General features: G+C 38.6%; 1 protein-coding gene across 6 annotated transcripts in view; it reads right to left on the bottom strand.

The window, feature by feature from the left end:
* Window positions 1-14,796, bottom strand: part of FANCC (FA complementation group C) — a 73,842-nt gene that overhangs the window by 26,660 nt on the left and 32,386 nt on the right. For all 6 annotated transcript variants that reach the window (XR_014516934.1, XR_014516935.1, XR_014516936.1 and 3 more), the window contains 3 exons: window positions 2,675-2,794; window positions 1,850-1,914; window positions 382-543 (listed from right to left, as the gene is read on the bottom strand). Coding sequence is in view for 2 of the 6 variants with exons in the window: in XM_083464919.1 (XP_083321045.1) it covers window positions 382-543; window positions 1,850-1,914; window positions 2,675-2,794 (347 nt within the window). In the remaining 4 variants the exon portion in view is untranslated. The remainder of the gene's footprint in view (window positions 1-381; window positions 544-1,849; window positions 1,915-2,674; window positions 2,795-14,796) is intronic.

Raw genomic sequence — 14,796 nt, 5'->3', positions numbered from 1 at the left:
GCTGTACGCTGGCTCCCTCGGCCAATAAAGCGAGATGAGTGCCGCAACTCCAGAGTCGGTCACGACTGGACCTAATGGTCAGGGGTCCCTTTACCTTTACCTATCAACCATGGTCAGGGGTCCCTTTACCTTTACCTATCAACCATACAGGAGACACAAAAGCCTGTCAAAGAGGGTAAGATCAAACAGCAGCCAGACATTCTGTGAGCCCATGTGCACTCCTATATGGAAGCATGTATATTAGCTACATAGAGGTGCTATGGAATGAATATATGCTGTTCCAATATGGTAGATATCAGAAGAATCAAACATGAAATTTCAACAGATGGTTAACCATAATTTCAATGAAAGGGGAACTGGGGTGTTTTTTAGGCTACTTACTGTAACACAGCCTTATTCACCGCTTCTAAAAATTCAGCATGAAGGACCTCTTGTGGTCTGTCTTCATGATAGCTAAGAAGCGCTTCCAGCAGTGGCATTACATCAGGCAAAGTAATAAGAGGTGTACAGAGAAGGGATATGGATTTTACTCGTGAAGACATACTGGAGAAACAAAATAAGGTTTCTTTTATAGGATGAAACGGTTATATTTTTACTTTTCTAAAACATTAAACACAGAGAACTAGAACAAATACCTACTTGTAGCTAAAAGGAAGACATTTGTATCCTAAGGACTAGCTAAATAAATAAATAAAATAAAAATAAAATAAATAAATATTTATTTGAAATGCAGCTACATTCACAGCACATTACATACCTCAACTACATTCATATGTTCAGGCAGGGTACACTCTTGCTCTGACAACAATAAACACTTGGACTTGTATAGAACAATGCTCAGGAGAACACCAGAGACGTATTACCCATGACAGAGCTTTCAGCAGATTCACAGTGAATTCCTAACTCAACAGAAATTTTGCTATTGACTGACATCAGGTGTGCAGCTGAAAGAAACATGAACTTTCTCTGGCTCTTTTCCATGATTCTGTGATTTGTGCACAATGCAATCTAATTTCCATGGTTTCCAAGTGGACAGACAAAAACTGTAAAATCAAGTCTCCAAGCAATAGGAGTATGGTTTCAGTAATGGAGATTACTGGAGAAATGCCCTGCATTATTGGAGTAGTAAAATCTACATTTAAAGAAAACAAAGCTCATTCAAATCTGCAAGTGTATATACAAGATGAGCTGCTGCATGACTTAGCTGCAGTGGGGAGCGGTAAAGTGCTATACCTGGAGCAGAACATTGCCTGCATGGCTATGGCTTGATATGGGAACAGATAAATATGCAAAGACAACCGGTCTGCCGCTGCCACTTAAGGCAGAACTGGTATTGGTTGTGTGAAGTGCTTTCCATCAACTGCCGAACTATGACCCTATCTGAGATAATCTGGTTGCAGTGATCTATCTATCTATGCTTTGGTAACCTCAATATTAGATTACTGCAATGTGCTTTACCTTGGGTTGCCTTTGTAGACAGTTCAGTAACTAAATACTGCAGAACGTGGTCCCCCAATTGCTCACAGGCTCAAGGGAAGATTATCATGAAACACTGATTGGGGTGAGTTGCAGTTGAAACAAGTAAAATACTGAAGGATGATGCAATGTTCAATTAGCTAGTACATATGTCTGTGATTTTAGCTGAGAGAAAGGCACCGTTGCAGTGCAGGTTGAGGATTCACTGTGAGCTGTTTTGCTAAGTAATATACTTACTACAAAAATAATGTTTAAGAACAGTTTGAAATAGACATATTTAATGTTTTTTTCAGTATAAGTGCTTTTCCACAAAAGAAACAGAACATTCATTCTAGTCATCTATATACTAAAATCACAGAAAGATAATACTAACCTTTGTTGTCTGTTAAGTCCATTAAACTGATTTCTGCTGAGTTCTGTCACTAATGATAAGACCACCTGTTTAATAAAGTCAATCACATGTTACAAAGAAAGACATATTTCAGTGAAGGTTGCATCAGTAGTATTTTCTCGTAGTATTATGATGTGGCAAGATTTGGTATTCTATCAATTGGAGTGTTATTAATGAAAAATTAATAAAAATTATTTACAAAAAAGTAGTATTTTCTCGTTGTTATGATTTGCATCTCCAAGTGAATTAATAATCTCTGTACTTTTTGTGACCTATGGTCTTGATCAGAAATCAAGAACTGAAAAGAAACCATGGGTGGAATTTATTTGTTTTATTTCAAAAACTTATATCACACCTAACTCTCTTCAAAGAGACTGACGGTGGCTAACAAGTTGTCCCTCTAGGCAGGGGGAGCTGGAGAAGTGCTAAGTACTTTCCCCCTTCTCACTGTCCTTCTACTCTCTGCAAGGTGAGGGAATGGTTATCAGACATCCTTGACAAAAAAACTCTAGCTAAGAAGTTGTTAAGTGGCTGACTTTCTCTTAATCTTGTGTGATTTCTTATATGTTCCTCCATCTCTCAAGCTTCTATGGTAACATAATGTGTCAATTGGCTTAGAGAATGGCTCTGAACTAACACACTGAATTTACAAAGGCATTTTGCATGCTTCTGAAGCACTTCATGAAGGCAAAGATGAAAAGGGGCACTTGCCAACAGTTGCCATGGCAAGCATGGTAAGCACATTTGTAGGCTCCTGATACAATCGACCATGCTTGTAGCTAAAGGTTAAATGTACTAAGTACTCACATTTTCAATTAATTTAGAATAGTAATCTGCAGACGTGAACCCAAGAGTTGAAATAAAGTTGTTGATATCAGTGTCATGATTTCTCAGACCAGAAAATGAGAGCAAGTGGCACAATGAACCCTAGAGGAAAAGTCAACAGGAGAGAGAAATATCTGATTAAAAACTAAGCAACTTCTGTTATTGTCATAGGCAGCAGGAAAGCAATTGCATCGATTACAGGCTACATATAACTTGAATTCAATTCAACATCTGTACCTTCAACACTAAGTTATGGAACCTACAGAGGAGGCAATGAATCAAACATTTTATCTCAAATAGGGAGGATTTCTATTAAAAAGAAGAATAATTAAAAGAAACAAATGGAAATTAGCAAGTGTCAAATCCTTTCATGAATCTTGGGAATGTATATAAAATTACGTAATGAATGCTCAGATAATATATTTATCACACATTTGAAAGGGCACAAACTGAAAAATATGCCAACATGATTTAAATGGCAGAATCAAATGGGCTATAAGAAACACAAAGCCTGAAGGGCAGTGTATGGGGAGATTCTGGTATGCTAATACTATCTCTGTGGGCTGCTATTCCAACCCCACTGAGGAGATTCTCCTGCTGTTCTATAGTCACAGCTTTCCCCTTCTAGGGACACGGTAAAGTTCCACACACTTATCATTTGCACAGCATTATTGTGTGACATAACTCTGAGATGCATCATCCTATGGATATGTGTAGACTATGAAGAGCCTTAAAGGTTGTGGGGAAAGGCTTTCCCTGATAGGACTTGAACAGCCACAGACTTTATGAGTGATGTGTGCTGCACATCCCCTCTGGAATCTGCATCTGAGAGAGTTTGAGAGCTCCTCTTAGGGACTCAGACCTCTTGTCTCTTGTGTTGTGATTTAAATAGAAGTGCTCTGGCAACCCTTTACAGGGTTCCCTTTTCCCTGCGAAGTTAGATCTCTTGTTTCTTCAAAATTACAAGATCCTAGAATAGTTTGTGATCCTGCACAGGCTTCTTTACAGTGACTTTTTACAGAAACATCCATGTCTGCATGTGTTCTTCAAGCCCAGTGTCTCCCACAATTCTATATGAAGTACATCAAGGCTGCGGCATATTGCACATTCTAGATCTGACTCCATAACTAGTATAGTAATATGAACCCAGGATTATCCATGTATAAATTATTTTTAATTGTGTGTGTGTATTTGAAGTGAATTGCTCAATGAGTCATATATATTTCAAACACATGCAGTTTTGTTACACAGCGTGATAAAATGGAATCCATAAGAATATATAGGAAAAGAAATATAGCTTCCAAAAAGTAGAACCCCAAAGCCTTTCTTTCTTTCTTTTTTACTGTTCTAGAGCACAAGTTGAACAGACAAAATAAATACTTTCATAGATCTACTGAAAAAAAAGAAAGAACACAAAGTATTTGTTCTACCCACAGTTCGCAGAAAGAAAACTGTTATACTGCCATCTAGTGGCTTAAATGTTAAAACAGGAAATAGTGCTTTGGATTTAAAGCAAGACTGATCATTATAGTGGCCAAACTTCAAACATAAAAACAAACACAAACCAATATATTTTTATGATTTGTCCTAATTTCAGTCATTAGTCTTCTATAATGGCTTTGAAGGTGCAGATCAGCTCTAATTTTTAAAAAATGTTAGCGTTTTCTAGCCCAATTCAAGCCTGCACAAATTGTTATTCTGTCACTACGTAGAATGCTGTGTACCATACTAATTCCAATGGCTTGGTCTAATCGCTAGCCGTCAAAAGGCCATTAATCAGGACCCTCCTGTCCACCATCAAACCCAATGAGAACTCAATTTCTATCTAGACCTTCACTTATTGGTAGAACACATGCTTTGTCCAGAAAAAGTCGTATGTTCAATTCCTGACATCTCCAGACAGGGCTGGAAAACATTCCTTTCTGAAATCCTAGAATTCTTATTGCTGATCAGTGTACACAATACTGAGCTAAATAGAGCAACGAGTCAGTAAAAGACAGCTTCCTCCTGATTTTGTATAAGCAAAGAATAAGCTCACAACAATGCTATGGATAACATGAAACCTTGCTCTTCCCTCACATTTTCTCATTGTTTCTAAGTGCTTTGGAAATCAAAGGCAGATAAATAAAATCTTTCATTTCTTTTCCCTTTATTATGCGCATGTTCCAGCTTGTCAATACAGTCGTACCTTGGTTCTCGAACAGAATGCATTCTGGGAGTCCATTCGACTTCAGGAACTGTTCAGAAACAAAGACGTGGCTTCTGATTGGCTGCAGGAATGTCTTGCAGCCATTTGGAAGCCGCAGAAGCCACACCGGACGTTTGGCTTCTGAAAATCATTCGAAAACCGGAACACTCACTTCCAGTTTTCGATTGTTCAGGAGCCGAAACGTACAAGTTCCAAGGCATTTGGCAACCAAGGTATGACTGTATCTTTCTTAAATTGTGGTGCCCAGAATGACACAGTATTCCAGGTGTGGTCTGACAAAGGCAGACTAGAGAGCAACTATGACTTCCCATGATCAGGACACTATACTTCTGTTGATGCAGCCTAAAATAGTATTAGCTTTTTTTGCTGCTGTATCACACTGCTGACTTATAGTAAGCTGTAGTCTACTAAGATCCCTATATCCTTTTTGAATGTACTAGTGTGTCCCCCATCTTATGCAAAGTGTCCCCCATCTTATATTTCTCTATCTGGTTCTTCCTGCCCAAGTTCAGAAGCTTACATTTGTCCCTATCAAAATTCCTTTTGCTAGTTTTGGCCCATTCTCCAATCTGTTAAGGTCATATTGAATCCCAATTTCTGTCTTCAAGAGGCATTGGCTACTCCCAGTTTGGTGTCATCTGCAAATTTGACGAGCAATACTTTCATCTAAGTTGTTTCTAAAGATTTGAAACAACAATGGATTCCGGACAGAACCCTACGGCACCCCACTTGTCACTTTTTTTTCAGGATGATGAAGAACTATTAATTAGTATTTTTGGAGTTCAGTCAGTCAACCAGATACAAATCCACCTAACAGTTATCTTGTCCAATGAAAATTTCTGAACTGCTGAAGTCACCAGATACCTCTCTAAGCCTCTTCCTCCAAACAGTAGCAAACCAACAAGGAATGTGTGCTCACAACTCCTTAAGGAAAAGCTGGTAAAACCATTAGCTGACTGGATGGTGGGCGGTAATGGGGAGAACATTCAGAGTGCAGATCTCAGAGTTTACAAAGAAAACACAAGTTATCACATTAAAATAATGGAAGTCATCCTTCTACCTTAGGGCAGATGATTTGTCCATGTAGCCCAAACTATCCTATTCTAATTGGCCAAGGCTCTCAATGGTTTCAGGCAGAGATTGTCTGCATCACCTGCTGCTTAATCTTTTTAACTGAAATTGAACCTAGACCTTCTGCATGCAAAGTGCTATACCACTGGGCTACAGTCTCTCCCAATCTTGCACTTCTCTGTAATTACACAAAGAATCTTGCTATTTTCAGTCATGTCCAAAGTAGGTCCCTCAAATTATAGCATTCACATCCTGAAGAGGACCACTCTGAAAAAGGTGAGTCATTTGCATTTCCTGTTTTTCCTCCTTGTCAATAACCCTATTAATTCACTAGTTTAATTCACATTTACTTTCACCAACTTCCTAAAAAAGCAAGATTAAAGCATGCATTTCTGAGGTCTTTAAGACACTAAAATCTACCGGTTCTTAACTTTCTCCTTGAAATGTTTAGAACCTCTTAAATTTACTGCTGTCTTTCTGCCTCTTTTCCTTTAAAATCCTGCTTACATGATTCTGTGTCCCCCATGCCATTTAAATGAAATTAGTAACAATAAAACACTAGTATTTGGAAAAATCCATTTCACTACAAAACAAACAGAAACCTAGAGAATTATAGTGGTTCAAGTAACTGAGAAGGAAGCCTGCTCACTTGCAGACTGTCTCAACACCCTCTGTTTATATAGCCTATTCCATGAGCAGGATGCTGACATAATACAGCTTACTGATTTTCCACACTCTGATCCAATCATAACAAAGTCTGCAGATCCTAATTTTGCTTACAAGACCTCTTGCATGCTTATTCATTAGTCCATTGGGGGAGGGAATGTAAAATCAGTTTTCTACTAACCAAAATACATTAAATAATACAATAAGCTTCAGAATACAGCTTGCACTGCACAATTATATTTCCGCTAATACAGTGGTGCCCCGCAAGACGACTGCCTCGCAAGACAAAAAACTCGCTAGACAAAAAGGTTTTTCAGTTTTGCGTTGCTTCCTTGGACGAATTTCCCTATGGGCTTGCTTCACAAGACGAAAACGTCTTGCGCTTTTTTCTTAAAGCCGCTTGAAGAGGCACAGTTGCGACGGACCGTGCTTTGCAAGACGAAAAGACTCGCGGAACGAATTATTTTCGTCTTGCGAGGCACCACTGTATTTATTAAGGTCCTAACAATAAACTTAACAAGAATTTATTATCAGCATGTATGCTGATACAACCAGAACATTAGGTGTTGTTTCCCGGCATACAAAAATTGAATCAAAGAGGGGAAAACAAATATTATCCATTTGAAAACCTTGAACAAATTAGGGTTTGAAAGTGCATAATTACAAATGCTGAACTCTTGGATTTTACCCTCTACTGCCTTGCAGGGTATCGTTGGGAGAAGAAAAGGCTAAGGAGTAAACCCTACACAAATCTGGAGTGGAGTCCCTAATATGACTGGATGGTGCATTGTATGCCTCTTTCTGGCAACTCCTGCAGCCAAGCTGGTGCCAAATGTATTGCTCTGCTTTTGTTTGGACCACATCAGTGAGGTCAAGATGGGGGTTTGGTGTCTGCACAGCCCAAGACCTCTACACACTTTCATCAGTTCCAACAAGTACGGACAATGGAAAGGGTTGTAGGATGACAAAAGTTGTATTCTAACAACATCAAGTTTCTCATCCATGATGTTCGCAATGAGAAAGTAAGAAGGAAGATTCTTTGTCAGAGGAAGGCCATCTATGTATCCAGCTCAAAGTCTACAAGTCACATGAACTAACCTAACAAGTTAAATATCTCTTTGAGAGAGGGATGCCAAATATATTTCTATATATACCAATCCAAGGATCATCTAGTCCAATCATCTAGTATTGCAGGAATCACACCTAAATAATCCTTGACAGAGGGCCATCCAACTTCTCTTTAAAAACCTCAAGTGAAAGAAATATAGTGTCCCAATCAAGGGAAGCTATAGCACCACTCTATTTTGCCTTGGACAGACAACACCTAAAATACTGTGTCCAGTTCTGGGCACCACAAATTAATTTAATAAACAACAACAACAACTCATTTACAACCCACCACCACCAAAACAACAATTCATTTACAACCCACCCATCTGGCTGGGTTGCCCAAGCCACTCTGGGCAGCTTCCAAGACATAAAAATATAATAAAACATTAAACATTAATAGTAATCTGAACCAATATAAAAGTCACAATAACTTGAAACAATTTATATCAAACAAAGAAACATTTAACAATCCATCAGACTCTAATAGTAAACAGTAAAATTAAAATCAGCAAATAATAATTAAACAGTTCAACCACAATAAAAATAACAGCAAATCACAAAGCATAAAATACCACAAAACATACAAAACCTTGTAAAAGGATCAAATTGAGAAACAAAGATGCACAACTTATAAAACTATTTTTAAAAAATATCCCTGAATTCTTCTCTTCCCAGCTGCTGCTACTGTTCTCAAATTCATAGTCTGGGAAAGGCTAGGTAGGGCAAGGCAGGTGGAAACACCATTGCCTGATGAGGAACAGAAAGTCTCTCCCCCCCCCCCCACAGTTCTTCCTCTGGAGCAGCTGTCTTATAAAGGCTTCCAGGGATGGAGGGTGGGGCAAGACAGGTGAAAAGGCAGTTGCCTGATGATGAACACAAAGTCTCTTTACCCTAAAGTTGCAAGAAATGATAATCCAACTAAACATCAGGAAGAACTTTCTGAAAGTAAGAGCTGTTTGACAGGGGAATGGATTTGACAGTGGACTGTGGACTCTCCTTCCTTGGAGGTTTTTAAGCAGACTAGATGACCCTTGGGGTTCCTTCCCACTCTACAATTCTATGAAGGAGAGCCCATCACCTTTTGAAGTAGTCCATTCCGCTGCCAAACAGTTCTTACTATCTGAAGGTTCTTCCTAATGTTTAACTGGATTTTTTTTCCAGCAATCAGGCATCATATTTGGCGAAAGAATTAACACATTCATTTGAGGAGTGGAAAAAAATTAATGGTAGCATGTTTACTTCAAAGAGAGTCATCCCCCACCCCGGAGCATGCCCTGTATAATTACAACTGACAAAAACAAGGAGGACAAAGAAAGTGGAGAGAAGCAACTTATCAGAAAAACTGGCATGAGCAAAAAAAAGTACTAAGAGGCCTGTGTAATGCTGTTTACTTCAGAACTGTTACCATCAGTGATGCAGAGGGAAAGACTGACAAATATCTGCATGCTGTGACCACCCACATTATGGGAAGCACTATGATTAAAGTGAGTTCTGTGTTCCTATATCTGCCAGCACAGTCTGCTCCATGCTGTAATTATTATATCTTCAGTCATCTTTTAATTACTTTCACATGTTCTAGCATGTATCCTTACACTAACTTGAAAAGGAATGAACATTCCTGTTTTTAAGTACATGAACAATTATACAATATATGCTGGATATTATTCTTTGTTTAAAAAGAAACAAAAATCATTTTGACCAACAATTACTGTATACTGTAACATTATGAAAAAAGCAGTATTTATAAAGTACCTAAAGTTTTCTAGGCACTGTAAAGAGTAACAAACAAAACAAACAAAACACTCTTTGCCTGAAAGCTTACAGCCTAATATGGATGATACAAAAGGAAAAAGACATGGGAAAGAAACAAGACAATTCAGGCACTGTTTCTTATAAATGTACATAAATGTTTAATGCCTAGGCAAAATGACCACTAAGGGAGACTTGGAAAGAAAGGCAGCTAATGGAAGCTGGCCCCAGATGGGAAGGAGCTGATACAAGTGGGATGTGCTGTCTAAACTCTCCCTCTGCAGCAGCTAACTGTAATGGCTGCTAATGAATGACAATGAACACTACCAAAGAATTTGCTTTAATGCTTGCATGAATAAGCTACAGCATGATTTAAGCATTTCTTTGATCTCTTTTTATTTTACAAAAATAAAAGACTAACAGTGCAATCCTTCTTTGAGTACTCAGATATAAGTCAAATTGTGTCAAATAAGATCTACAAAGTGGAAGCCTTTAAATGTTGCTGCTATTTTAACAACAACTTGTAAACACTGCTAAAGAGAAATATATAAACCCTTTAAATATATACATACATGCCACTACAAGAAAAAAAGTATAAGCAGTGGAATTAACATATATGTGGAGATAAACAAAAAGAACAAAAGCCATGTCTTGCTCCACAGTTCATCACATGAGATGGGTTAAAGTACATGGGGGCAACACCCAATACAGCTTAAAATGAAAGAGAACTGCCACTTGGGTCCTCCTGGGCAATAACATCCTCTCATATCCAGTGACAAAAGATCTATACTACAGGTGAAACTCGAAAAATTAGAATATCATGGAAAAGTTCATTTATTTCAGTAATTCAACTTTAAAGGTGAAAATAATATATGAGATAGACTCACAACATGCAAAGCGAGATATGTCAAGCCTTTATTTGTTATAATTGTGATGATCATGGCATACATCTGGTGAAAACCCCAAATTAACAATCTCAGAAAATTAGAATATTAAATGAAATCAGCAAAACAAGGATTGCAAATAGAGCAATATTGGACCTCTGAGAAGTAGAAGCATGCATATGTACTCAGTACTTTGTTTGGGCCCCTTTTGCATCAATTACTGCCTCAATGGCATGGATGCTATAAGCCTGTGGCACTGCTGAGGTGTTATGGAAGACCAGGATGCTTGAATAGCAGCCTTCAGCTCTTCTGCATTGCTCGGTCTCATGTCTCTCATCTTTCTCTTGACAATGCCCCATAGATTCTCTATGGAGTTCAGGTCAGGCGAGTTTGCTGGCCAATCAAGCACAGTAATCCCATGGGCATTGAACCAGGTTTTGGTACTTTTGGCAGTGTGGGCAGGTGCCAAAGTCCTGCTGGAAAATGAAGTCAGCATCCCCATAAAGCCTGTCTGCGGAAGGAAGCATGAAGTGATCCAAAATCTCCTGGTAGACGGCTGCGTTGACCCTGGACTTAATGAAGCACAGTGGACCAACACTAGCTGATGACATGGCTCCCCAAATCAACACAGACTGTGGAAACTTCACACTGGACTTCAAGCATCTGGTATTGTGTGCCTCCTCATTCTTCCTCCAGACTCTGGGTCCTTGGTTTCCAAATGAGATGCAAAAGCTGCTCTCATCAGAAAAGAGATTTGGGTGCTTTGCATGTCATGAGTCTATCTCATATATTAGTTTCACCTTTAGAGTTGAATTACTGAAATAAATGAACTTTCCCACGATATTCTAATTGAGTTTCACCTGTAGGTCCTCTTCCTGGCCTCCACTTAGCAGAAATTATTATTTTCTTGTTTTTCTAGAACTCTTTCTTACTGAGTCCTGGTACACCATGCCTTGCAGCAGTTTGAAAGCACATCAAAGTGCAAGTAGATAAATAGGTACCACTCCGGAGGGAAGGTAAACGGCATTTCCGTGCGCTGCTCTGGTTCGCCAGAAGCGGATTAGTCATGCTGGCCACATGACCCGGAAGCTGTATGCCGGCTCCCTCGGCCAAGAAAATGATATGAGCGCCGCAACCCCAGAGTCGATCACAACTTTACCTTTACTTAAGGAGCTGAAGAAAGAACTAGAACAGCTTGCTTCCAAATTGGCTTTCCCAAAGGTTGCAAGATATGAAAAGCAAAGTGGAACAAGGATTATAGAACAGAGCTGGATCTTGTTCTTTCACTCCACAATATTTGATATCAAATTACTTCAGCTAAGTAATTTAGACCCACAAGCTAAGAAGATAGATCTTGTGGCTTGTCCACATTATGATAAAATATGGCAATAGCATTTATGAGATACTCAGTTATCTTAACTTTTGAACTTCTGCAAGAGCGCAATACATCTTAGATATGTGGAAGTTTTATTTTTAAAAAAACTAAAGCAGAGACGTATTCTTACTTTTAATAGTAGCATGTTGCTTGATAGCAATCCCAGATTTATTTTTAGTAGATAAACAGTAACAAGAGTTTTCAGTAACCTCATTAGAAGCCTTTGGCGATTAAAGGAAACCTACAGGTGAACAGTACATCAACTATCCAAGCAGCTCAGACTAGATTAAATCAGCATATTAGTTCTAATCTCACTGGCTGGGAGGAAGATGGAAAAGTAGACAACTAAGAACTGGGAGTGTTGCTTCAAAATCAAGGCAAGGCTCTGGGGCCCATAAGCCTATTTTTCCAACTTCTGCAAGTGATCCATTAAAGGCCCAAGAACAGGGCTGGCCAACATAGCACCCTCCAGATGCTTTTATTATTATTTATTAAATTTCTATACCTTCCTTCATCTCATGATCACAGGGCAGTTTTCAATATAAGAACACAAATATACATACCATAGTAGCAAACAATAACCCTCTCACAAACACATAGTTTAAAAAGGTCACAGATTGTTTAATTGTTCAATTGAAATTACCATCAGCCTCAGATGGGAGTTGTAGTCCATCAGCATCTGACGGACACCATGCTGGCTGCCCTTGCTCTAAAAGAACAATTTTGGGCTTCTTTTTCAGCATTGCCCAAAGAGGAACAAGGCAATATGGTGAATATGTTATCAGTTCTACAAGGTAAGCTTTTTGCCCAGTTGCCCTGCCAACCACACTAAACCTTGTTGTTCACGTGGTGCAGTTATCTAAACTTCCAAATGTCCATGGTCATTGCCACTGCAGAAAATTACAAACACAAGGATTTCAAAATATGAATAATTAGGAGATAGCCCTTAATTAACATAAATTTGTGAGTCCTATAAGCCATCAGCTCAGGAAAAACTGGTGGGACTATCAATAACTGGAACCTTTTGAACTTAGATCCCAAGCCTCATCCTATAAAGTGAAGTGCTAGTCCTGCTAACTCCAGAAATGTCAAATAATGCTAGGGAAACAAACAGGCTCAGGTGACAAACAATTTAAAAATAGGGCTGTGATCCATATTATACCCTACTCTCCCATAAAGATTGGAAGGGCACAGGAATGAGGAATGTTGACACTCCATGCACATTAGAAGTAATCTTCCTTGCTGTCCTGAAGCCCCTAAACCAGTGAGGGTTTTTTATATACTTTTAACACACCTACTGCATCCTCTCCATGGAATGAGGCATACGTTGCATATTTATCTGAAATTATGCATTCTATCCACTTTGGCATAACACAGATGACAACTCTTGCTACTATTAACATAGCAGGAGTTCCTAATTTCAGACGGAGTTGTTTGTTCTTCCAAGTCACTTCACTCTGATACATCCAACTCTAGACCTAGTCACTTGTTCATGCTGCTTTATCAATAACAGAGAGAGAATGCCATTAAAACAGTTGTTAGGTCAAGGGGTGGGGCAGGGGACAACAGCAACAAATCATTGGAGACCATCACTAAAATAGTCTATGCCTAACTGGCAGTAGCTGTCTACTTTAGGAATAACAACCTGTTACAATATAAGAAAGTACATTTAGGGTGCAATCCTACACATATTTACATGGGATAAAGCTCTACTGAACTCAGCTGGGTTTACTTCTGAGTAGAGATAGACAGGTTTGAAGTACTTAAAAGTACACAAATTTACTTATTATCACAAATCTTTTTCTGCATGTTCAGTCTCTGTATTGACTTCAAATACACATGGAGCAGGACCACTGGATGTGATCCTGCTCTCCCTGTCATGTGTTCAGTCTGCAGGTAATGTTGCAAGCAAAGGTCTAAAATAATTCTTCTTACCATCAAGAAAAAGGCATGAAACCAGTCCCAAAAGATTCCAGTATTTTGGAATATAAAGCAGGTTCATCACAGAGGCATTTAAAAAACTGGCTTAGTCACTAAGCAGAAAGAGAGGTATACTTCAATTGTGGGAAAGAAAATATATTAAGCTAAAATTCCACAAAATGTAGAAAGTACAAGGCATAATATGTATACAAAGATATCTGACTCACTAGGAAGGTTTTTATTATTACTAGCTATTGGCATGGTACACACAAAAGGCAAAGCCACTGAAAGACATTGGCAGCAATGCAGAAGGTAAGTGCACTTTAGTCTCCGATGGGAACAGAACTGGAGAGGACAGTTAAGTGCTTAAATTCCATTTATTTTATTTGGATTGAATACGCTTAATGTCGTGTGTCTGGTGCTCAGCCTGTGAGACTGCCATTTGCAAGGTAATATAATAACATCATCTGACCATAATGTGTACTGTCAAAAAAGAAAAAACCCTACCTATGTTCACCGGAGCAAATTATTCATTAAGGTTTTTTTGATTACCAAATAATTTAGTACTATGACTATTATGAATCATCACCACAAAGCAGCATGCTAAATGCATATTACTAAACAAGCTGAACTATTAGCTCATTTATCTGAAAGGCTTCCTCATGAAAAGAGAAACTGTGGTTACAGAAATTTAAAATATTTCTTTTGAAACCTGGGTTTGATTAAGAGCAGAGGTGAGGGACCTGTGGCCTACCAGGGGTTGCTTGACTCCATCTCCCATCAGTCCTAGCCTGCATGGCCAATGGTCAGCGAAGGCCACAGGTTCCTCATCTCCAGTATAATGTATCTAACACAAAGAGAAAATAACAAAACAAACCCTAAGGCTATTCTAGGCCATTGCTGCCTGCTATAAGAAAAACCACTGAGGAGAAAATAGATTAATGTGAATTACAGTTAGAGCAGAATGAACCTTTTTATCTGAAATATTGATTTAAGAATTAAGTGTCTATTCCTGGAGTTTAGGTTTTTGTTGTAGTTTTTTTAATTTATTTTGCTCTCCAGACAACAGCCTTTACACAACAGTAGAAAACACATGCTGCAACGCTCCAAAACTTTCATG

The sequence above is a fragment of the Podarcis liolepis genome, assembly GCF_965112155.1.
Source record: "Podarcis liolepis genome assembly, chromosome: 11".
In the NCBI taxonomy this organism is placed as follows: Eukaryota; Metazoa; Chordata; class Lepidosauria; order Squamata; family Lacertidae; genus Podarcis; species Podarcis liolepis.
This window is presented reverse-complemented; position numbering and strand designations above follow the sequence as displayed.